Genomic DNA, 22,943 nt, shown 5'->3' on the forward strand with positions numbered 1-22,943 from the left:
TTTTTTTGATGTGGGCCATTTTTAAAGTCTTTATTAAATTTGCTGCAATGTTGTTTGGTTTATGTTTTGATTTTTCGACTGTGAGGCATGTGGGTTCTTAGCTCTCTGACCAAGGATCAAACCCACAACCCCTGCACTGGAGGATGAAGTCTTAACACCTGGGAAGTCTCTGATAGCTCCTTTTCTTGAGCTCAGTAGTGCTTTTGATGTTGTCCTTACCTGTTCCATTGAGAGTGTGCTGGGTTGTATTTTCTATCTGTGTGGTATTCCTACTTCTCCATCTAAACTTTAAGAAGCTGTTAAGGGTGGCCAAAAGTTGGACATGACTTAGCTTCTGAACAACCACCAGGGTGCCCAGTAGGTGCTCAGTCGACATGGTAATGGTCATACATTGAACTCTCCTTCCTCTAGATCAGCTCATCTCTTTAGAGACCATCTTATTTAATGGCACCATGATTGTCATTGGCCTCATAGACTCTCTCTGTGCCCACTTCTCTTTCACGTTTGACTCCACCTCTGATTACAGAGTCTAGCTGTTGCTCCCTCCCCTATCTTTCCTTTTCTGCTCCACTCCTGCAGCCCCTCTGTTGCTGGCTTAGCTCAGGTCACCTGCATCCTTTGCTAAGACCACTGGAATAGCCTTCAACTATGCATTCCCACCACCAGCCTCTCTCCCCGTATTACCCAATACCAGTAGGGCTTTGTCATGTTTGTATAATCCTGAAACATGCAGAAACATGCAGATGGCCCTTAGTGGCTCCCCGTTCCCTTGGAATAAGGGTGAGCTTTCCAGGGTGCCAGGAAGCCACCGATAGCTCTTCCTCTCCAGCCTTGTTTCTGACCCATCTCATTTACAGTCTGCATTCCTCCGTGTGCAACCCTAATAGTCGCCGTGCATTTGCACATACTTCCTGGCTCTCCTTCCCTAGCCCATCTGGAAAATTGCTACCTGTGTATCTAGGTAGGGCACATATGTCACCTCTTTACAGCATTCCTCTCTCCTTCCCTCTGGAAGACCAAAGGGAGTCAAAGTGTCACAGTATAACCCTTGGGAGAGACCTTGGGCTTGCATTTTCTAATGTTCCTTCAGATCCACAGTCATCTAAAGGTGACCAAGAGCCTGAGTGGTGAGAAATTAAGTACACAGGTCTATAAAACGTTCTGAATGCTTACGTGTGCTAAATATGTAGTTTTGACTTCTTGCTTTGGCTTGGCTTTCTTCCTCCATTATAAAGTAGAATAGTTCTGATTTTATTTATGTCCTTTTCTTAAAAAAAAAACTGAGATCTTCTGTGGCAAAAACTTGGAATCTCCATCTCGTAATATTTCTCAGTTCTTGTGGGAGAGTGGCCTCAGGAGGAGGCTCACTGTGGGACTGACAGCTCACCCCAGGTCACCCCTTGGGGTTGTGGAGGCCTCTGAGCAGGAAGGGGGGCATGGATGGCATTTCTCACCTCTGGCTACATGCAAAGGTCACCTGTCCCCTTCACTTACTATCTCATCCTGGCAAGGATAGCATATATTAGCTTTCTAGAGGGGTCTACAAAACAGAAAAGAGAGGGGTGGAGATCATGTCGAATGTGTACTTTTGAGGTGTTCTTTGATGTAGGGAGCACAATTACTGTGGTTCCTCTCTCAGTTTAGGGTCTGGTCTGGCATGAGGTTCTTGCTGGGGCAGATACCTTATTGGAGGAGAAAGAAAGTGCCTTCTTGGTTCTGGAGGGTGCTGTTCTGAGAGTCCTCTGCTGGTTTCAAGTGTGGGCATTTGACTCAGAAGAGCTCGGCCCAGCCTTTTCTGTCCATCTGGAGTAGCAGCAGCTCTGGATCTCCTTGGCTGGGCAGATCCTTTCAGAGCCGCCATCCTTATTCATAAAGGAGGTGTCAGGTAGCCCTCCCAGCACAGAATTGAACGCCCTAGGAGGTGAAGAGGGAGGAATTGTAGTGGAGTGTTTTGAAGAGCCTTAAGGCATCCATCATCTAATTGACATTTTCAATTCCTTGGACATTGGAGTCAAAGATTGAGACACACACACATAGCGCTTATACAGGAGACCATTTCTATCCTTAGCTCATTAAAAATGCTTTAGTCCTAAGAGAGATCCAGTCTGGATTATTTTTTTCCTGATTTTTCATTTTGAGCAGAGAGACTTTGGAAAACTAATTTTAATGCAAAAGAGTTCCAGTTTTGCCAGGAGATACACATTTTACACTAGGGCATAGGGGTAATGGGCTCTGAATTGAAATAATTTTAAATTTATAGTGATTGGGTGTGTTGAGCTGGCGATGGGGCTCAACACTGGTAATTAAGAATTATCATGAAGCTTAAACATGCATTTGAGAGACAGACTCTTGTGTTGTCTTTACTTCCTCCATGGAGTTCAAAACCTGTTTCTGGCTTGGAATTGTAGAATCTCAGATATGAAAAGGGCTTAAAGCTTAGTCCACCTTTAGTGTCTAGGTGTGGAAGCCAGATGATCTGCCACGGGAGCTGTGGTCACAGCCAAGGGCTCTTTCCCTACCATCCTCTTCAACTATACGGAGGGTCCGGGCTTAGCAAGATGAGGACTTAGTCACTGACAAATGATGGTATTTTCCTTCACTTTAAACTATAGTCAGATTTGATAAGTTTCACCTTATCGTCTCATCTTTTTTTTTTTTTTTCCTGTAGTTGGACAGGTGGATCAACCCATGATGCCATTTATTTTTTTTTTTTTTTTAAACACCAAGCACATTTTGTATTGGAATATAGCTGATTAACCATGTTGTGATGGTTTCAGGTGAACAGCAAAAGGACTCAGCCATGCATATACTTGTATCCATTCTCATTTTTAATCTGTGGTGCTTGCTTTTTAATGTGCTTTTAACTTGCAAACCTTGTCTGATTGTGAAACTAGAAAGTCAGCAGGGACATAGGATTTGCCTTTTTTACCCCCTTTTCCTTTAAACTCCTTCCCACGACAAGGCAATGTGTGCAGCACATGACCCTGACTCAGGTCCTCCAGGCAGCTGACTAATGGGACCTGAGCCACCCGCTGCATTTTGCCGGCCCCAGCACAGACTAGCCACACTTCATGGCTCCTGCCACGTGCCCCTGTGAAGAGCCATCAGGCGACACCATCAGGCTGTGCCACTCCCACTGGCCTTGGCAGCAAAGAAGGGAGGCTGGAACATTGAAGCTTGGCATTTGGCAGGGAGTGCCCTCGGGTGCTGAGGGCACAAGTCCAGCCCGAGTTCCCAGGGAGATGGGTGATGTGATTGACCTAACATGCCGCGAAGCCCAGACAGGCTGGTTCAGTGAACAGAAGGCATCAGGCAAACCTGCGGCAACCCACAGGCAGAGGCAGGCACAGCGGCCTCCAGGGAGGCTGGTGTGGAGCTGGGGCGGGAGCCTCCCTGAGTTTGGATCTTGGCTTGGCCATCACTCTGGGTGACCCTGGACAATTCCATAACCTCACTGAGCCTCCATTTTCCTGTCTGTACACTGGCGGTGGAATTACTTACCTTGTGGGAGGGTAAGGGGAAGCTGAGAAATAGTGTAGGTCAGGTACCTGGCAGGGCCCCTGCACACTGGTGAGTTCATGACACAGTAACTGCTATTTCTGTTGCTAACAAACACAGCTGCATGCCTCCTTATTGATTATTCGTACAATTCTGTAAAGAATTTTTTTCTTTCCAAGAATTTGAGCTCTCATTTTTAAGTCTGATGGTTGTAGCCGGAAGAGAATTGTGAAATGCTTTATCATGTTTTGAGGTTCTTTGGTTACTTATCCCTAGAGTAAGACCTAGAAAAGTTATAGAAAGGACTTACCTAGCCAAGAATCTAGGTGTATCACAGATGTCTGGCTGAAGATGTCAACTCACCATAGAGTTTAGGTGAACCTTCTACCTCTGCCCAATAAAGGGTTGGTGTTTTTTTTTTTTTTTTCTTTTAATATGCTACAGCCTTTTGCTTATCCCATGCTCAGATGAATATCAAGTAGCCAGAAGTTTCCTGCCTGTGATCAATTCTAATGCCTTCTGTGAAGGGAAATGGTTGTAAATTATTACCAGTTAATTAAATGAGTGTTTCCGTTGAGTCCTGTGTGCAGGCTTTTATCCAAGCCTGTTTAGAATCATGGAACATTACAGCGTGAAAGGTTGTTATACAATTATCTTGTTTCATGGGCAAGAAGACCAGATTCGGGATGTAGGTGATTTGCTCAACTTCTGCAAAATGATGCCAAAAGAAACACTGGCTCAAGATGTGTGGTGGGGGAGGGGAGAGAGGGTCTGGCAGTATGGTGGCACGTCCAGCAATCCGAATATGATCCCTAAGCAGTGGGCCTCTGTAGTCCATATGCTACTGGTTTGCCTTGGGGCCATCTTGAAGTGCTTTTATATTTTATGAAGTACTGTCACAGAGTATTTATTGTAGGGCAAAATACTGTCATTCCTATTTTATAGGTGATGAAATTGAGATGGTCAGATGACCTCCCAATTTGGCTCACTAGACCAAATCAGCAGCTATTTGTTGAGTGCTTACTTGGTTCAAGGAACTCTGCTAGGTCCTTTGGAGAATTAAAAAAAAACAAAATTGTCAGCTCCCTTGGGAATGGAACTTACAGACATAACTGCAAGTGATGAGATGTAAGTCTGTGAAATTTTATCTAATTGTTCAAGGGCTTTGGTAAATACTAAGATAATAATCGAGAAAGGAATTTTGAGACTGGAGGGATCGATGCGCATGTCAGGATCTTCCTGGCAAAAGTTTCTTCCTTCAACTTCTGTAGCTGAATCATCTTTGCCAGGTACACTCAGCTGCTCCTTTCACCCTCAGCCCCAGGGAACTTCTCTGGGAAATCCTGAGCACCTGGCAATGATCCTGACCCTAGAAGTCATCCAGCCAAGGTTGGGATAAGTGGATAGATGAAGAGAGAATGGCTTTCTAAGCAGAGACAGCAGCACAAGCACAGGTGTGGCTATACCACAGTGAGGAGACAGACCTGACTAGCAGAGCAGGTTTAAATAATGGAAATTTGAAGAAGAGGTTTGGGTTAATTAGTGGGGATACAGAAGGGAGCTCACGGTGCCCTGGAAAGCCAGGTGAAGCGGAATGAGTTTTCTTCTGGAGGCACTGGGAAGCCTCTGGAGGCTTGGATGGAGGAAAGTTGATGAGAGTGGCACTTTGGGAAGAGCATTTGGGCAGTGAGATGTAGGCACTTGTTTCGTTTGTTTTTATACCATAGATGTTTTAAATTTTGGTGCAGTCCAATCTATCATTTTCTTGTCACTTGTAATTTTTCTGTCATACCTAAAAAACCATTGCCTAACCCAAAGTCAGGGAAATTTATTCCTGTTTTCTTCTAAGAGTTTTATAGCTATAACTCTTAGTTTTAGGTCTGTGATCCATTTTGATTTCATATTTACATATGGTGTGAGGTAGGGGTTCGCTTTTATTCTTTTGCACGTGGAATACAGTTGTCACAGCACCATTTGTTAAAGAGTATTCTTTCTCCATTTAATAGCCTTGATGCTCTCCTGCCCCTTTTTAATCCCTTTCTACCACTTGTCCTATTTCTCTTACCCATCCCCAGGCAACCACAGATATGTTTTCTGCCAATATAGAAGCTATATGTTTATAGCCATGTAGAACTGTATGTTGTCTTGCTTTTTCTAAGCAGAATATTCTCTTTTGTGTTTGCTTCTTTTATTTACTATTCTTACTTTTTGCTACATACATCAATAGATTATTCTTTTTATTCTTGAATACTAGGGCTTCCTAGGGGGCTACTAAGAGAATCTGCATGCAATGCTGGAGACCCAGGTTCGATTCCTGGGTCGGGAGGATCCCCTGGAGAAGAGAATGGCTACCCACTCCAGTATTCTTGCCTACAGAATTCCATGGACAGAGGAACCTGGCTGTAATCCATGGGGTTGCAAAGAGTCAGACACAACTGAGCGACTAATACACATTCCATTGTATGGCTATATTGTATTTTTTAAAAAGCCCTTGTGAACATTTGCATACATATCTTTGAACATATGCTTGCATTATTCTTCCCTAAATACAAGTCAAGTGACTGGATCAAATGGGAGATGTATGTGTACCTTTTAAGAAAATATCAAACTGTTTCCAAAGTGATGGTACCATTTTACAATCCTATTAACAGCATATGAGAATGCCAGTTGTTCCACATTCTTTCATTTAGTATCTTCAGACTTTTTAATGTTAAACCTCCTAATAGGTATGCATTGTTTTTGCATTTTGGTTTTAATCTGCATTTCTCTAATGACTAATTATGTTGATCTTGTCTTTATGTACCTATTTGCCATCTTTATATATGTCTTCTTTGGTGAAATTAAGTGATGAAGCTCATTTTTTAAAAATTGAGTGTTTTTTTGGTTTTAAAACAGAGTTAAGTGAGTTCTTTATTTTATGAGAAAAAAGTTACATATATTTTCTCCTGATCTGTAGCTTGTCTTTCATTCTCTTGAAAGTATCTTTCGAAGAGCAGACATTTTCATTTAAATGAAGTCCAGTTTATCATTTTGTTTTTTAATGGGTTGCACTTTGGTCTTATATCTAAGAAATATTTGCCTAACCCAAGGTCCCAAAGATTTTCTCTGATGTATTTTTCTTGAAGTATTAAAGTTTTAGGCTATATATTTAGGTCTGTAATCCATTTTGAGTTAATCTTTGTATAAGCTACAGTGTGTGAGTTGAAGTTCAGTATTGCATATAGGAACATCCTATATGGGTTCGTAAGAATGCCATATTTTGAAGGCCATTGCTTTCTGAATTTCAATAAGGACTCAGGAGTTGCCCTCCTCACTAATAGAAGTGGTCGATAGGCAAGAGGGCTTAGTTTATTCTCTTCTCCCTGAATGACTGTTACAGAAAGAATGCTCAAGGTCTGACTTTGTAAGTGGGACCTCCTGGGCACTCTGACCTCAGCCCTGTTATAGTGGACATTCTGTAAGTGCCATAGATGATGACAAGGTAACCCAGGCCCTGATTTGGAAGGCCATGAAGCTGACGAGCCGAGTGACTGAATGACTGGATTTGGGATTCAATGAGCCTTGGGACCCATAGAAGTGAGCTGAAATTCTGTAGAAAAATACAAAGCTTAGGATTTGGGGCCTAATCACTGTTTAGGATGTGGGAAGCAGAGCCTTACAGCAGGTAGAGGAGATGCAAGGTTTTAGTGGGTGACAAACTCAGGTTGGGTCACTGGATCTTCTCTAAAGTGTTCGTGACGTCTGCAGCTGCATCACTAAAGGGCACTGTCAGTGTTGACATCAAGGTTTGTGATAACCTTGCTTTAGACTGTTAAGGTTTGGCGGTGTGGAGAAATTGGAGCTTATCTGGAGGAAACTTATCAGAATGGTAAAGGAGGAGAAAACCATGTCCTGTGTGAAACTATTTGGAATATCCCTGTTGGTTTGTTAATTTACTCACTCACAAAACCATTTCAGTCCTCTTATGTGCAAGGCAGTGTCCTAAGTGACCAGGGCATAATGACTATAACAATAAGTGGGTTCCAACAATGGTCTCTGTAATGGTGTGGAGTTGGCCACTTGTCTAAAAGAGGTCTTGAGACTTCTGTGGTGGTCTAGTGGTTAAGAATCTGCCTTACAATGCAGGGAACACAGGTTCTATCCCTGGTCCGGGAAGATCCCACATGCCGCAGAGCAGCTAAGCCTTCGCGCCACAGCTACTGAGCCTACGTGCTCTAGAGCCCACGCTCTGTAATGAAAAGCTACCTCAATGAGAAGCCTGTGAGCAGCAAAGAAGACTCAGCACAGCCATAAATAAATCAATCTCACTCTCTTATAAAAAAAGCCTGATGCGCCCCTCTTTGCCTGGCAAAGTAATAAAACCATCTTTAAAAAGTAATAATAAAAATAAATAACTAAAACAAAAGTGGTCTCAGAAGGTCTTCCTGTAAAAAGTGAGTTTTGAGTTGACTCTCGATGGACCAGTAGGAGTTTGACAGTTCACAAAGAGAAGGATTTTCTAGATAAAAAGGCCGCCTGCCCCAAATCACTAGGCAATAAGCTTCAGACAGGTAATGGGTATTTTCTACCATTTTGACCACATTCTCCATTATGCTGTCTGACCCAGAATCCATTTTGCTGATCTCTCAGCTTATAAATGAAATAACATGCCTCCCCGCAGAGTCTACAGATAATTGAAAGAGGCTGAGATATGGGTGGTACGTGTTTGGGATGGTGAGGACACAGCATGCAGGGCTGTGTGCCCTGCTGAGGAGTTTGGCTGTTATCATAGAAGGGAGAGGATGCATAGAAGGATTTTAAGTTAGAAAGTCAGATGTTCACTTTTGAAATGTCAGTGGTAACAGCTGGAGCACAATGAGTCTGGAGACAGAAACCAGCTAGGAGGCCGCTTCTGCAAGAGGCTAGGTGAGGCAGAGGGGGAGGATGAAGAGGAAGGGGTGGGTGGGCCGAGAAGATTCTCAGAAAGTGGACTTGGAGTTATGTGGTAGGATTACATGCACATGGTGAGGAGTGTGGGCTGCTGGGAAAATGTGGAATCAGGAATGGGGGGAGTCAGTTAGTGGGTACAAGATAAGACTTTTACTCTGGACATGTTGAATTAAAGGGACTTGTCTCATGAGACGTAGAGATGGAGACTTTCAGAAAAGGTGCGTAGATAGGTTTGGAAGTAAAGTCTGTGCTTGAGACTTAGGTAAGTGACCATACCCTTTTGGAGGTTCTGATGTGTTTGTGTTTTCTCTTACTCCAAAAGATTCTCAGGTGGGTTTTGAAATCATGAATCTGAATATTCCAATGGGAGGAAAAGAGGACTTAGGAGCAGCAGGGTTTATAGAGAGATTCATGAAAGAGGAAGCTGTCCAGAGCATCAGTACTGCAGAGAAGTCAGCCGAGGGAAAGACAGACGCATTTTTGGATCTGACCATCAGGTGCGCACATGGGTTACAGGAGCTGTTTCAGTGCTGGGAAGAGACAGGGAAACATTGTAGGGGGTGGCATGGGTGTTAGATGGTGTACAGGGGAGGTGGTCATTGACTTTATTAAAAATATGACATCCTCTTAGGCTGCCAATTTGGATAAGCCTTTTTGGGTGCAAGTGATTAAAACAAAACAAACAAACAAAAAACCTTACTCAAACTGGCTAAAGGAAAAAGAATGTAGGGGCTCAAATAACTGAGAAGTCCAGAAGAATCAAGCAGCGCTTGATCTGAGGCTTTTAATGACATCAAGACCTGGTCTGTTTCTTTCTCAGCTCTCTCTTCTTTATTGGCTTCATTCTGCAGCCCAATGTCACAAAATGGTGCCAGACATTCCCGTTTCTGTCCTTCCAGATTGAAGTTCAGCTGGAGTGAGATTGTATCGCTCCCTATAGATCCAGGATTCCTGATTGAACCTATTTGCATTTTGTTGCCCAAAGCTGCACCAGTGACTAAGGGTAGGGAGTAGCAAGTACTCAGATGGTGATATAGGGCATATGTCGGTTTCAGGCCGGTCATCGTGACTGAGGGAATTCAGTGCTCTGCTTGGCAAACTTGGTTCTCATGTCCACTCTGAAGCAGGGATAGAATTGCAGCTGAGCCATGGACTAATGTGAGGGCAGGGTGGTTCTCAAAGCTGAAGGGCTGTTGCCAGAAGCTGGCATGGATATTCTACCTAGAGCTAAAATATGTGCTACAGCTATAGGGCCCAAAACTAGGGTTGGTGAATGGGAGCTATTGGTCACTGCATTTCCACCCATGGAAGCTATTGGTTACAGAGAACGATTACCCTGGGGGACAGGAATGAAAGAGGTCAGCTGCAGTGGTATCAGTTGGCTGTCACTGAAAGTGTCTGAACAGCCCCCATGAATAGATGCCAAGCCATTGCACTGTGTAGATGGAGCAGTTAACCTTTAAGGCCACAGTGTCAAACTGTTTCTCTGTAACACGGTAAGGAATACATTTTTACCGTAAAGCCCAGTATGCCCTTATTATGCATACAGAACTGCAAACAATTTTCATGACATAGTACTTTTCCTTCATATTTGGCTTGTTCATGTTTTATGTTCCATTTAAAAATCTCTGTTGTATGAAACTCATCACATGATTTCATGTCTCATTTATTATTATTTTTTAATTTAAATTTATTTATTTTAATTGGAGGCTAATTACTTTACAATATTGTATTGGTTTTGCCATACATCAACATGAATCCACCACGGGTGTACACGTGCTCCCCATCCTGAACCCCCTCCCACCTCCCTCCCTGTACCATCCCTCTGGGTCATCCCAGTGCACCAGCCCCAAGCATCCTGTATCCTGCATCGAACCTGGACTGACGATTCATTTCTTATATGATATTATACATATTTCAATGCCATTCTCCCAAAACATCCCCGCCTCTCCCCTGCAGTTGGTAAAATCTTGTTCTAAGGTCAGAGGTCTTAGATGAACTCGGTTTATAGATGGTATTTGAGTCTGGCTTTTCCACCACAATGGTGGCTTGGGTCAAAATTGAGGATCAAACCTGTTACACTGTGAGAGCACCTGGTTCTCTTTGCTGGAGTCTCCTGATTTCTGTCAGAGCAGCTCCTGACCCGTGCGGTGGAGGGACCTTCTTTGTAGGCCATCAGGCAGTGTTGGAGGGAGTTCACATGTTGGGTCACAGAGGTGGCCTGGCAGTCTGTCTGTCTGGGGCTGGCAGCAGCTCCTTCTGTGCCAGCAGCAGTTGATGATGTGAGGTCAGTGTGTGCATGTGTGTGGCTCTGACAGGATTTTATATTGAAGATGAGGGAGTGGCTTTTAAAAATATTTTTGATTTGAAACAAGTCAAGGCAGAGAGTGGAGACAATTAGAGACTGACATCCTGTTTAGTCATCTCTCCAGAGAGTTCTATTTTCAGAGCTGTTCTATAAGGGTTCACAAGTGGTGTTAAGGTAGTTAAGGGGGTATTGTTAAGTTAGCCGTAGTTGTGATGCAAGAAGCTGGTTTGAACACTGGGGTGAGTTACAGTGCGGTAACCACGTTGATAGTAGTAGACTGAAGGCAGAGAAAGGCAGAGTTTATAAGAATCAGCTCTTATGTAGATGAAGCTTTCTGAGTCAGTACCAAACACTACTTTTGTACAAGTAAAAGCAGGGTGTAGTGTTTAAAGACAGGTGGCAGTGAGCTAGTGTATGGTCAATGCATTTTTTTCCATTCAGTATGGGTCACCTGTTGGCATAGTACAAGCAGTAAATAGTACTGTCAAAGTTCTTTGAGGTTGTCTCATGGGAGCAATGTCAGAAATGCTGAGTAATGATATCATGGACTTGGAGATGTGAGCAGTGAAACAGGGGATGGTTAAGACCTTGCCCAGAGCCACTGTGCCGATCAGACTGGAGTCCACGTTCTGGTCTAGTTTGAACACTGTACCATATGATTTTCAGCTCATTTAAATTTAATATTCTACTCAAAATACCATCCATGTCTATACTCAACTTCTCCAGACCTTTCTGTCTTCAGGTCAGAGGCAGAACTGAAGTCATGGGCTAAACTTGATGAGGTCTTTATTGGGTTAGCCAAGAAGTTCATTTGGGCTTGGCCAACAAACATTTAAGGACAATTGTAAATTTATTTATTTAATTACAATTAAACTATTGTAAATTTATGTATCAGAATCCATGGCTTAGAGGTGTTCATGGGTAGTTCAAAGTTGGCGTGAAGAGGGCAGAGCCTGCCTACCTGGGCCCATGTGGTCAGAGACGGGCATGTTTTCAGAGGATGGGATCTAGTGAGAAGACGTCCAGCTGCCTCATTGGCAGGATGTCCATCTTGTTTTCTCAGCTCATAGGTGAGAACAGAAAGGAACCTTGATGTTCCTGTGAACAGTTGAGAGTAGGGAATGCACAGCACATGTCCTGCCTCTCCTGGTGCTTCCTGAAGATGAATTGCACTCAGGTGGAAATGGTATAGACAGGGACAGCACTCTTTAAGTCAAGCTCTTTACTTCCCCAAACTACAGGTGTGCAGCTGACCATACCACATGGGCTTATAGCCTTTTGTGTTGCCATTATTTCTCTACTTTATATACTTGCCATGTGGTTTAGCAAAATATTGTTCTTACAAACGCTGTACATCAGTTAGGGATGTTTCAGAAATGGTGACCTTGTGTATGAATGCTTATCAATATCTCAAAGAGCCACAGTGGAAGAGGAAAAATTTCAAGAGAGGGGAAATATTGCATGGATAGTTTCATTCAGATCTGGTTTTCATCCTTCACAACTTCTTTCACTGTTACTTGTTTCTTGCCCATCTACTGTTAGTGAAAGACTTAGATCTGATCTGTGGCTGTGATTTGCGCATTAGTAAAGGCCTCTGTAAAGAATTTTTTGAGATCCACCAAAAGAATACTTCAAAATTAGAATATAACATATTTTTCCCTCTCTTTCTAGGTGGATCTGGAGCCAGAAGGGAAAGTGTTTGTTGTAATAACCCTAACAGGGAGTTTCACTGAAGGTAAGAATGAATTTGGAATGGTTTCTGGTATTTGTGTACTATTGAGTTTATACTCAATAGGAATTTCTATCATAGAAATTATAAAAAGAATATTTTATAAAAGATACTTTAAAAAATTAACTGTTTAAATTAGGCTGGTTGGTATTTTATTGCCTAATGGTCTATTGGTTTTGGTTGCCAGAGCAAATATATTTGCTAATTCTGGCAATCTTCTGTTTTGTTTTTTAATTCATCATCTTCTTAGTTCAAGAAGTTCTTGCCTCTTTTGGTTCATGTCTATTAAATTGTACTTAAATTTTTGGCTTTGGGCCAAACCTTTAGTTTGCCTCTTAATGTATTAAAAATTGAAAGATCATATTCTCTTTCTTATAGTCTTTATTTCATCCTGTCCTTCGAGTGATTCTTTTCCTCTTCCCCTGACACTACCCTCACCTCCCTCTTTCCTTTATTTTTAATTGAGGTAAAGTTTATATACAGTGAATTGAATAGATCAGAAGTGAAGAATTTTATTTTAAAAATGCGTACAACCATGTAACTAGCACTCCAATCTAAGACATAACATTTCCATCCTTCTGAAAGTTCCCTGTGTCCTTTCCTAGCTAATCCCCTGCTGCCAGAGATAGTAAATGCAATATTTTGTTTTGTTTTTTCACTGTAGTTTAGTTTTGTCTATTCTGGAAGTTCATATAAATGGAACTATATAACATGTTCTCTCCTGTGTCTGCTTTATTTTGCTCAGCATAATTTCTGTGAGATCTATTCATGTCATTGTGTATATTAGTATTCTACTCTTTTTTATTGCTGAATATTCCATTCTATAAATGTAGCACAATTTTGTTTGCTCATTCTTGTCCTGATGGACATTTTGGAGTTTTCCCTGTTTGGGGTTATTATGAAGAATGCTTCCATCAATATTCTTGTCCGTAAATTACACCTTGATTCCTCTTGGGTAAATGCCTAGCAATGGAATTGCTGAATAACACAGTAGATACATGTTTAACTTTATAAGAAACTCACGTGATTTTCCAAAGTGGTTGTATTCTTATATTCCCACCAGCAACGTGTGAGAGTTCTAATTACTCCATGTCCTCACCAACATTTGATGTGGTAATTCTCTTTAATTTTGGACATGCTGGTGGCTATGGAATGATAACTTGTGGTATTAATTTGCATATCAAATTCCTTGTAATTTCTGTCCCTTTTCTAGTGGCTTTCCAGTGTTTCCAATTAATTGTTTTAGAATATATCTCTAAATATTGTTTTTGTTGGCAGGGTGAGTCCTTTGCAAGATATTCTACCATTACTAAAATCCTTGCAAAGTTCTGTAGGGGTGTGGCTTTATGGTTTGTCTGTTTGGTGTTGGCATTTTGCAAATTGGTGACACCTTTGAGAAATGATTTTCTGTTATCCCATTCAACCCTTCTCCTTCACATGGGCAAATTATCTTAAGGTTAATATTTTTCAACTTGTCTTTGCATCTTATCTTTTTGCTCTGATATTGAAATTAACAGAAACTTGGGTTACTTGAACATGAAAAAACTGTCCAAATTATAGTTTAGGCATCTTCTGCCTGCTCACAAGTCTTTTGGTTTTGCTTGGCATTTTGAACAAACAGGATTTGCTAGAAAAAATGAATCTGCTCATAACTCAGTCAAATAAAATATAATGTAATATTACAGAACACTGCTGATAGAACATTCTTACAGCACATGGAAGGCGGGTACAACCATGGTTTAGACAAACCCAGCAGGGAGTGTCGGGCATGAATGAGGAGTGGCTAAGATTCTGAATATGCTGAACTACCTGAATATGCTGCAGTAAGTTGCAAGGGACCATAGGAGTAAGGCCATGTGGATTAGACCAGGTCTGATGGTGCTGTTGTTGTTACATGACATCTCTTTTTAGAGTTATGTTGGCTCTCTAAGAATAAATTTTATTACATTTCTATCTTCCTTAATTGTACACTAGAAACATGAGAACAATGGTGCTGGAATAGTCCTCAATATTCTCATAGTATTAATTTATTAGTTATAGTGATAAAGGAATGTCAAGTGTTACTTAGGGTAAGTTCTTACTAGGCCATTGCAATAATATTCCTTTCAGAGGTGACCCTGGGTAAAATAGCGAGGCAGGCCAAGTTCATCTTGGGTAATTCCACCGACCCTTTAAGTTAGTCCTTCCTGTTCTCTGTCTTCAAATGTCTCTTACTCCAGAAAGATGCTCAGTGATCTCCTCTCTCCAGGAACTCTTGCTAATAAGGAAGACAGGGAATTCATGGGCTAATTCATACCACAGTGATAGTGATCGATATCTTAGCATTCTACCCCTCTTAGGTGTGCCTTGTATTTTTAAATGATGTTAAAAGGGCTGTTTTACCCATGAGAAGGAGATTTTTAATGTTCAAGTTTCAGGATCTGTAGCATCACTGTGTGGGCTGTATTTTAGAAGCTTAGAGCTGGTCTCCCTGTCTGTGGGAGCCTTATCTTGTCAGTTTAGCTCCTAGGCTGGGGCTCAACTTGAGCTGGCACGTTGCTGCCGCCTTAGGGCACAGCTTCCTTGTCAGATGCAGAGAATGTGACGGGTGTCTCTGTGCGTGTTACGCAAGGAAGGATTGGAGCTCCCCAGCCCCCACGCTCCTGCCTCAGCTGTGGCAGCACATGGACCTGGCTCTGTGAGAATGTCCCTGGTTTGGCCTCTCTCCTGTCAGCCACCCTAGATCATCTCTGGCTACCAGGTAGAACATTTGGAGCTTTACATAAAGAAGCAGGGTGAGGTCAGGCTTGCCTGGTGTGGCTCAGGCTCTGAAGGGGGCGTTGGCCTGGGATCCCAGAGGGATTGTCAAGGCTCAAGAAATGTTGGTTGATGAAAGAATGAAATGATGCCATTTGCAGCAACACGGATGGACCTAGAGATTGTCACACTAAGTAAGTCAGGCAGAGAAAGACAAATATCATATGATATCATTTATATGTGAAATCTAAAAAATGCTACAAATGACCTGATTTACCAAACAGAAACAGAATCACAGATTCAGACAATAAATTCATAGTTACCAAAGGGGAAAGCAAAGGTGTGGGAAGGATAAATTAGGAGGTTGGGATTAACATATACACACTACTATATTCAAAATAGATAACAAGGACCTATAGCATAGGGCACTCTACTCAATATCCTGTAATAACCTGTATGTGAAAAGAACCTGAAAAAAGAATAGATACATGTATAACTGAATCACTGTGCTGTGCAGCAGAAACTAACACAACATTGTAAATCAACTATACTCTGAAAGTGAAGTTAAAAAAGAAAGAAATCTTGGTTGAGCCTCAATGTACATCTGATCTATCTCACAGGGTTATTTTGAAGGTCAGATGATAGAGTGTGTAGGAAGGTGTAGAGTGTTCTATGAAGGCACATCTCCATGTTCCTGTTGTCATGGCAGCAAGATTCCTGTCATTCTCCCCACCCCTGCGTGGCACCCATGTATACTCAGCAGGTGTATTTTATTTCGACACTGATTTTCTTTTATACTAGAAGCCTCAAGAATTTATTGGACAGTTTCTAATGTGATATTGGCTTATCACCATGCCTGTTTCCCTTTCATGGCCTGCTCTACAGGTTCTGCCATTAACCAAGATGCTGTAATCCCAAGGCTCTCCTTTAAAAAGCAATTGCTTAAATGGAGGTATGGTCTGAGATACACCAGACTGGCATTAGGAGCTGCTGACTAGTCCTTATTTCATCCTCTCTCATCTTCTCATCTTTCGATAATTGTTCTGAATTTGCAGCTAAGGCAAAAGAGTTTTTATTAAAAATAAGACATGACATGAGAAATCACATGAGCGATGCCTGCCGGGTACAGACCTGTGATCTCATCACAGATGCTGGGGATATAAAGATGAACAAGATACAGACACTGGAATGAGCTCGTCTGCTGTGGGCAGATGCAGCCTATGTGTACGGTGAGGGGGCCCAGGGCCCAGCACAGGAATAAGTCCAAGGCATGGTGCTGGCTGGCAGGAACATGTGATCAGATCAGCCAGGAGATTTTAGAGGAAGCTCCACTGGGGAGGAGCGTGGTGGAACAATCAATAGAGAGATTGCTGGCGGAGGAGAAAGTTCAAGAGGGGCAGACAGCGTGTTCACAGGCATAGGGGTGAGAGAACAGTGAAGAGTTCCATAGACTGAACATAGTGAGAGGGGTGCTGAGTGAGAGGGAGTGTGGCCAGAAATGCGGCAGAGACTTGGGAGGAGGGCCTCATGCACATGGCTCAGTGGTAAAGAATCTGCCTGCCAATGCAGGAGAAGTGGGTTCAAACCCTCAATTGGGAAGATCCCCTGGAGAAGGAAATGGCAACCCACTCCAGTATTCTTGCCTGGGAAATCCCATGGATAGAGGAGCCTGGCGGGCTACAGTCCATGGGATCGAAAAGAGTCAAACACAGACAAGCAACTGAGCCCGCAGGCATGCACAGGTTTGCCCAGGACAGTCTGAGTTTGTCTGCGGTACCAGTGTAAACCACTCACAGCATCATCTTGCAGTCTCATGAGGATCCCATGAGGTTAGAGGATAAACTGCATGGTTACACTACTTCTAGGCTTGCAGACATGATGGGGTGCCAGTGAAGGGTTTTAAGGAATGGGAAAATCTTACTTGGTAGCCATAGGTACATGGGGCTGGCAGCAGGGGCTATTAGGATCATAAGAGGAGATGGGTATAGATAGCCAGTAAGAGACAATTAAAGTTTTCTAAGAGAGAGATTACTAGAACTGGAGTTAAGTTGGAATCTGTGGGGATAAATGGAGAGTGGGGGACAGCTATGAGAAATATGTAGGTCTTGAAACCAGCAGGAATTGGCAATTCATGGGGTGTCAGGGATGAAGAAGGATGAGACTCCGGTGATGCTCAGAGGATGTTGTGCAGTCATTCACCAGACTAGAAACATATCAATAGAAAGTGATGAATTCAGCTTTGAGCAGGTGGAGTTTGAGACACTTGTGGGAAACCCAAGAGGAGATGCTTAGTAGCAATAAGAGTCTAGAGTTTGTTAAGGGATCTAGGCGTGAGATATAGCTCTGGCTGCCAGTGGGAGCCAGTCTGGAGACTAGGACCCACTGAGAAGATTTAGAAAACCAAGGTTGACTAACAGCAGAACTCTGTGGAACACCAATAATTAGAATCTGGCTCACAGATTATAATTTGTCAAACTTACCCAAATTCTTTTGAAGGTTTACTTAATGAACGCTCATTTTGTTAGTATATTTATTACTTATTCAATAATATTTGAGTGCTTACTGCATGTTAGGGACTGTTTTGCCAGATGGTAGAACATCTTCCAAATTGACATCAAAATGTTTGCTGATGAAGTTTGGAGAAAGGACAGAACATAAAAGACTTTTAGGAAAAAAAAAATGCATAAATTGGTGTTAACAGCAGTAGCTTCACAATTTGATCATAAAGTGTGCTATGTATAGATTTATGTTTAATGCTGAGATGAGAGGATTAGCCTGCTTCAGAACCCAACATTAAACTGAGATGGAGCAAGAAAAACTCTTCATGGAAATCTGTCACAGAGCTGAAAGCATAACATTGTCAACTGGATCAAAAACCCATCACCATTGTTCATATTAAGAAAGGTGTTATCACTCTTGATCAGATATAGAATTCCCCTCAGCACTGCTGCCAAGACACAGTTGAACTGACTTATTGTTTTGAAAGGACTGTCTCATGTCATTCTTTATTTCACTCTGGCTAAACCTTTCTGGAGCTAACCCCTGGATCAGCCACCTAATCAAGCTGAAATTTTATTAAAGTGATGAAAGAAACCTGGACTTTTAATGCAGCCTTCTGATGCTGTGACTATGGCTCTGTTTGATGGCACTATGCTGGACTAGTTCTTACCTGGAAGAGCGGAGTGGCCAAAAAAAAAAAAAAAAGGTTTGAAGTATTGATGAAAATGCATTGAACTAAACTCATCACTTTTATAATTGGAAGGCAACAAAAGAAATTGTTAAAATAGTGATATCCCCTCAGCAAATCAAAAAAGATGTTGCTGCACTGTAATGCTATTAAGAAATACAGTGTAAGATTTGAAGATAATGTAGTTTATGTAAGTGAAGTTTGCTTGAATTCAGGGTATCTCATACTTCAATGATTGGCCCACAGAGTGAGAACCAGATGACGTGTGTTTCCTCATGGGAGTACACCATCCCATTTGTGAAGTAGTCTTGCCAAAAAATCAAGCCCAGATCTGGTCAGGCTTCCACATCTAACCACCACTGTGGAGGAAATAGGGGGATAGGGACACATTTAAAATGACACCATGAGGTACAATCAGCAAAATTCAAAATGTGGAAACATTTGACAAGACAAGAGACTTGCTTTTTTTGACTAAAAATTGGAAGAGAAAAAGAAAAGAGAAGGGAAAACCAAAAATAGCAAAAGATTACAAATTGGAAGAAAAAAAGAAAAAAGGAGAGAAAACCAAAATAACAAATGAAAAACATATTAACCACCTTCAACATGTGAAACATACCAAGCAAGAATTGCAAAACTAACTCCCAGGATACAACTGGGAAAATGTATGACTGTATACATCATCATAATAAGGAATTATTAACCTTATTTAGCTGTGATTGTGGTATTTTGGTAGCTTAAAATAGAGGGTCTATGACCGATATCTACTGAAATGTTTACTGATAAAATGATTTCTGAGGTATACTTCAGAATATTCCAGAGGTGGGAGAAGGGGAGAGAGTGTACAGGTAAACCCAGATTGGCCACAGTTGCCTCTTAGAAGCTAGATGACAGTTACATGTAGGTTTATAAGTTTGACTACTTTTTCATGTGTTTGAAATTCTCCTTAATAAGAAATCAAAATTACACATTTAAAATACCTATTTCCTAAACAAAAAACAGTATGTGGGTTGCCTCTGCAATAGCCAAATGATGCTTTAACTTTGAACACATGATACCTATTCTCATTTATAAATTAAAGCTGGTGTTTTTTATCTGTATACATTTTATCCTTAATTCCCAATTTTTATGTATGATGAAGAAGAAGAGTTAAAAACTTAAATGACTAGAGTACTTCAGAAATATTTTTAAAGATTCTAAATAAATACTAAGCTGTGAGTCAAAAACTGCAGGTAGGAAGAAATGAGTAAGACAAATCCTTTCATTCTGTTGTAAAGTTCTCACTCATAACGAATGACAGGTAAGTCATCTCCTATTAACAATTACATAACACTTTGCCCTTAGAAAGTTTCACTTTAAGATAGTTTTCTTAAAGAATGACGTAAAGCAAAAGAATTAATGGTAGACGAATCTTGTGGACATATCTTTTCCCCAAAGTTCCCCAAGCAAAGTTGAGAGTATTCTGTACCAGTTTGGAGGAAAAAGTGATTTCTTAAAAGATAAACAAAAATACAGTCTGACAAAGAACCTGTCATTTGTGGATTTGAAGCTCAATGAGAAAGCTTCACTGAAGCTTTGAATTGCCCCCTTCTTTCAGACTCTTTCTTATGTTACTTGGAGCTAATACTCATTTCCTCTGGGGAAAGGATGGAAAGTGCCAGAATTTTGGTATCTGCCAAAAGTATTCTTTCTTCTAAGGGATCATACAATACTGTAAGATCGAGTAAAATTCTGATCTTTTTGAACCATTTTCGCTCAGATTTCCTGTGTCAAACCACTGGTTTACCTGTAATTATGTTCTCTGCTAAATCGTCACGGCCGCGTGCACCAAGGCAGATGAAACATGTGTTAACTGCTTGAAGGCTGCAACTCACAGTTTCTCACACTCTCTGTGTGTTATTTTTAAACGGGGAAAAAGTCATCTCTGATGGCAGTTTTCAGTATTCCTTTCTCATGTTTCAAGCCTGGCGACATATTGTTGATATATCTTTTTAAAACTAACTTTAAAAAAAAAAATATATTCTTTCTGTACATTCAACCTGAGGGATGTAGTGGCTACTTTGGTGCTCCTGGTGGTCCAAGCAGTTCTGTGGCTCCCATTGGAAATGACTGCCAGGGTGGAGACAGGGCTGGAGGGTAACAGAGAGGCATTGAGGCAATGGGGAAAGAAGGAAAACTGGAAAAAGAAATGATCTTTTTAAAGAATTGAAGCTAAACTGCCCACGTCATGGTTGACCTGATCCTCTTTCCCATGAGAATAGGCTCATTTATTGAGCTCCTTCTGAGGACCAGATGCTGTGCTCAGCCTGAAACTGAGCAAGGACCAATAGCAACTCTTGTTTCATTTTATTCCAGGAACAAGATAGCCTCTTACCCTCCTAATAGTTGCCCTCTATATGTTCATGCCATCATGCATATTATTTCATTTGCTCCTCACGACAAACTTCTGAGGCTGATGTAATCCTCAGTATGCAAGTGGTGAATCCAGCTCCGGGATGCTGAGTTGCGATGGTCTCCTGAATAATGAGTGCTGGAGCCCAGACACAAGCTCAGACTGGGATGCAGAGGTCTAAGATCTTTCTAGGCCATCAACTATCTGGGAGGTGTTTCCATTTTTTCTCTTTATTCTACCTTGGATAAAAACTGTCCTTTAGGTGATATAATCCCAACCTTCACAGAGTTTTGTTTTCTTTTGGGATAATGTTCTTTTGCGAGACTTTCTTTGAAGTCCCCCCTCTTACACCTAAAGGTTGACAGTATCCTGGGAAAGGTACCATCTTCTTAAATACCAGGTATAGATCAGAGAACTCTGGGAAGACTGAGCTTGAGATTTGCTGAGTTTTACCATCATCATCAGTAGGTTCTCTTAATGAAAGCATTAAACTAGAACTTGGAAAAATTATAAGTCAAATGAGTTCAGTTAGCATATGATAGCTATATTTGCCTAGTTATGTCTCAACCATTCTTGGCTTCATCCTGACTACTTCTCTTACTTTCATTGACTATTGATGATAAAGTTTTAAATGGTCCCTAAAGTGTGGTCCTGCAGATCTCTGGGAGTTCCAGAATATTCAACCCTGATTATTCATTGGAAGGATTGATGCTGAGTCTAAAGCTGCAATACTTTGACCACCTGATGTGAAGAGCCGAATCACTGGAAAAGACTGTGTTGCTCAGAAAGATTGAAGTCAAAGGAGAAGAGGGTGGCAGAGGATGAGATGGTTCAATAGCATCACTGACTTAATGGACCTGAGTTTGAGCAAACTCTGGGGATGGTGAAGGACAGGGAAGCCTGGTGTGCTGCAGTCCATGGGGTTGCAAAGAGTCGGACATAACTTAGGGACTGAACAACAGCAATGCATAAGGCACTCTGCTACATACTGCAATACTATTGTGTCTCAGGAAAGAACACTTGAATAGTTGATCTACTTTTTTCACCCCATGGGACACCATTTTTTACTTGAAAGAATGACAAACTGTAGTTATGGAGACATAGGATTTTGTCAGGTATTTTCTTAAAAATGAATGAAATGAGCTTGTTATTTCCAAGCAAAAAGCTGAATATGATGCTAGTGTTAAAATTGGATCCTGCAAGGCATGGGTAGAATTTTGGAAATTTTATACTCACCATATGAGCTTGTCAGCTTATAATACTTAAAAGACTTTTCTTATGAATTTGTTAGTGTAACAGTATAAAAATCTCATTGATTATATAGATTCTACATTGCAACTAACTCTTAAACTACCAGTTGTCAGGTTTTGGTATAGACTCAAAGAAGCACCTGAAAAAGCTATTAAAACACTCTCTTTTCCACTACTGTCTGTACGAGGGTAGATTTTGTTCACATACTTCATCTAAAACAGCGTTGTAGAAGATGGAATACAGAAGCAGATGTAAGAATCCTGGCCTCTGAGTCACACTCTAAAGGGATTTGCAAAATTGTAAAACAATGCCACTCTTCTCATTTAATTTTTTTTTGGAAAATAAAGTTATCTTTCATAAAAATGTTATTTATGTTAACCTGCAATGGATTTGTTATTGTTTTAAATGAATAAATTTTTTTAAAGTCTCAATTTTAATTTCTAACATGATAAAAGTAGAGAGAACCCACAAAAACCAAAACTGAGCCCTTGATTTTTAAGACTAGAAAAGGGTCCTGAAGCCAAATTATCTCTAGAATTTCTAGGTTATCTCCCCCTTAATCTTTCTTTCAGAAGTCCAGCATTTTTAGCGATAATTTAAAGAAGGAACTGACAAGCTTTTGTGTATGCTCTATTGGGACCGACATTAGGTGACAATTAGGTGATATACGCAACAGAAAAATTCAGTCATTTTTGGAAACTGTTATCCTTTTTCTCTAATTATTTTTACTGTGTGGTCTACTTCTGCACTGGGTTTTTGTTATAAGCCCTTTCTCATAAAAATAGGGAGGTCAGGAAATGACACCCAAACTACCTAAACCTATGGTGGTTTCTAACTTTAGAGATGCTGCTATCGGTAGCTTGATGCTAAACCTTTGCTTGATTTGAGCAGAGCAAGGCAGTCGCAGTACTTCTGA

The 22,943-nt window shown here is 41.2% G+C and overlaps 1 protein-coding gene across 2 annotated transcripts in view; it reads left to right on the forward strand.

Moving 5' to 3' along the window:
• PRKCH (protein kinase C eta) overlaps nucleotides 1-22,943 on the forward strand; it is a 232,329-nt gene that overhangs the window by 62,227 nt on the left and 147,159 nt on the right. For both annotated transcript variants that reach the window (XM_061429067.1, XM_061429068.1), the window contains exon 2: nucleotides 12,407-12,470. In XM_061429067.1, the coding sequence (XP_061285051.1) occupies nucleotides 12,407-12,470 (64 nt within the window). The remainder of the gene's footprint in view (nucleotides 1-12,406; nucleotides 12,471-22,943) is intronic.

Source organism: Bos javanicus, chromosome 10 (assembly GCF_032452875.1).
Source record: "Bos javanicus breed banteng chromosome 10, ARS-OSU_banteng_1.0, whole genome shotgun sequence".
NCBI lineage: Eukaryota > Metazoa > Chordata > Mammalia > Artiodactyla > Bovidae > Bos > Bos javanicus.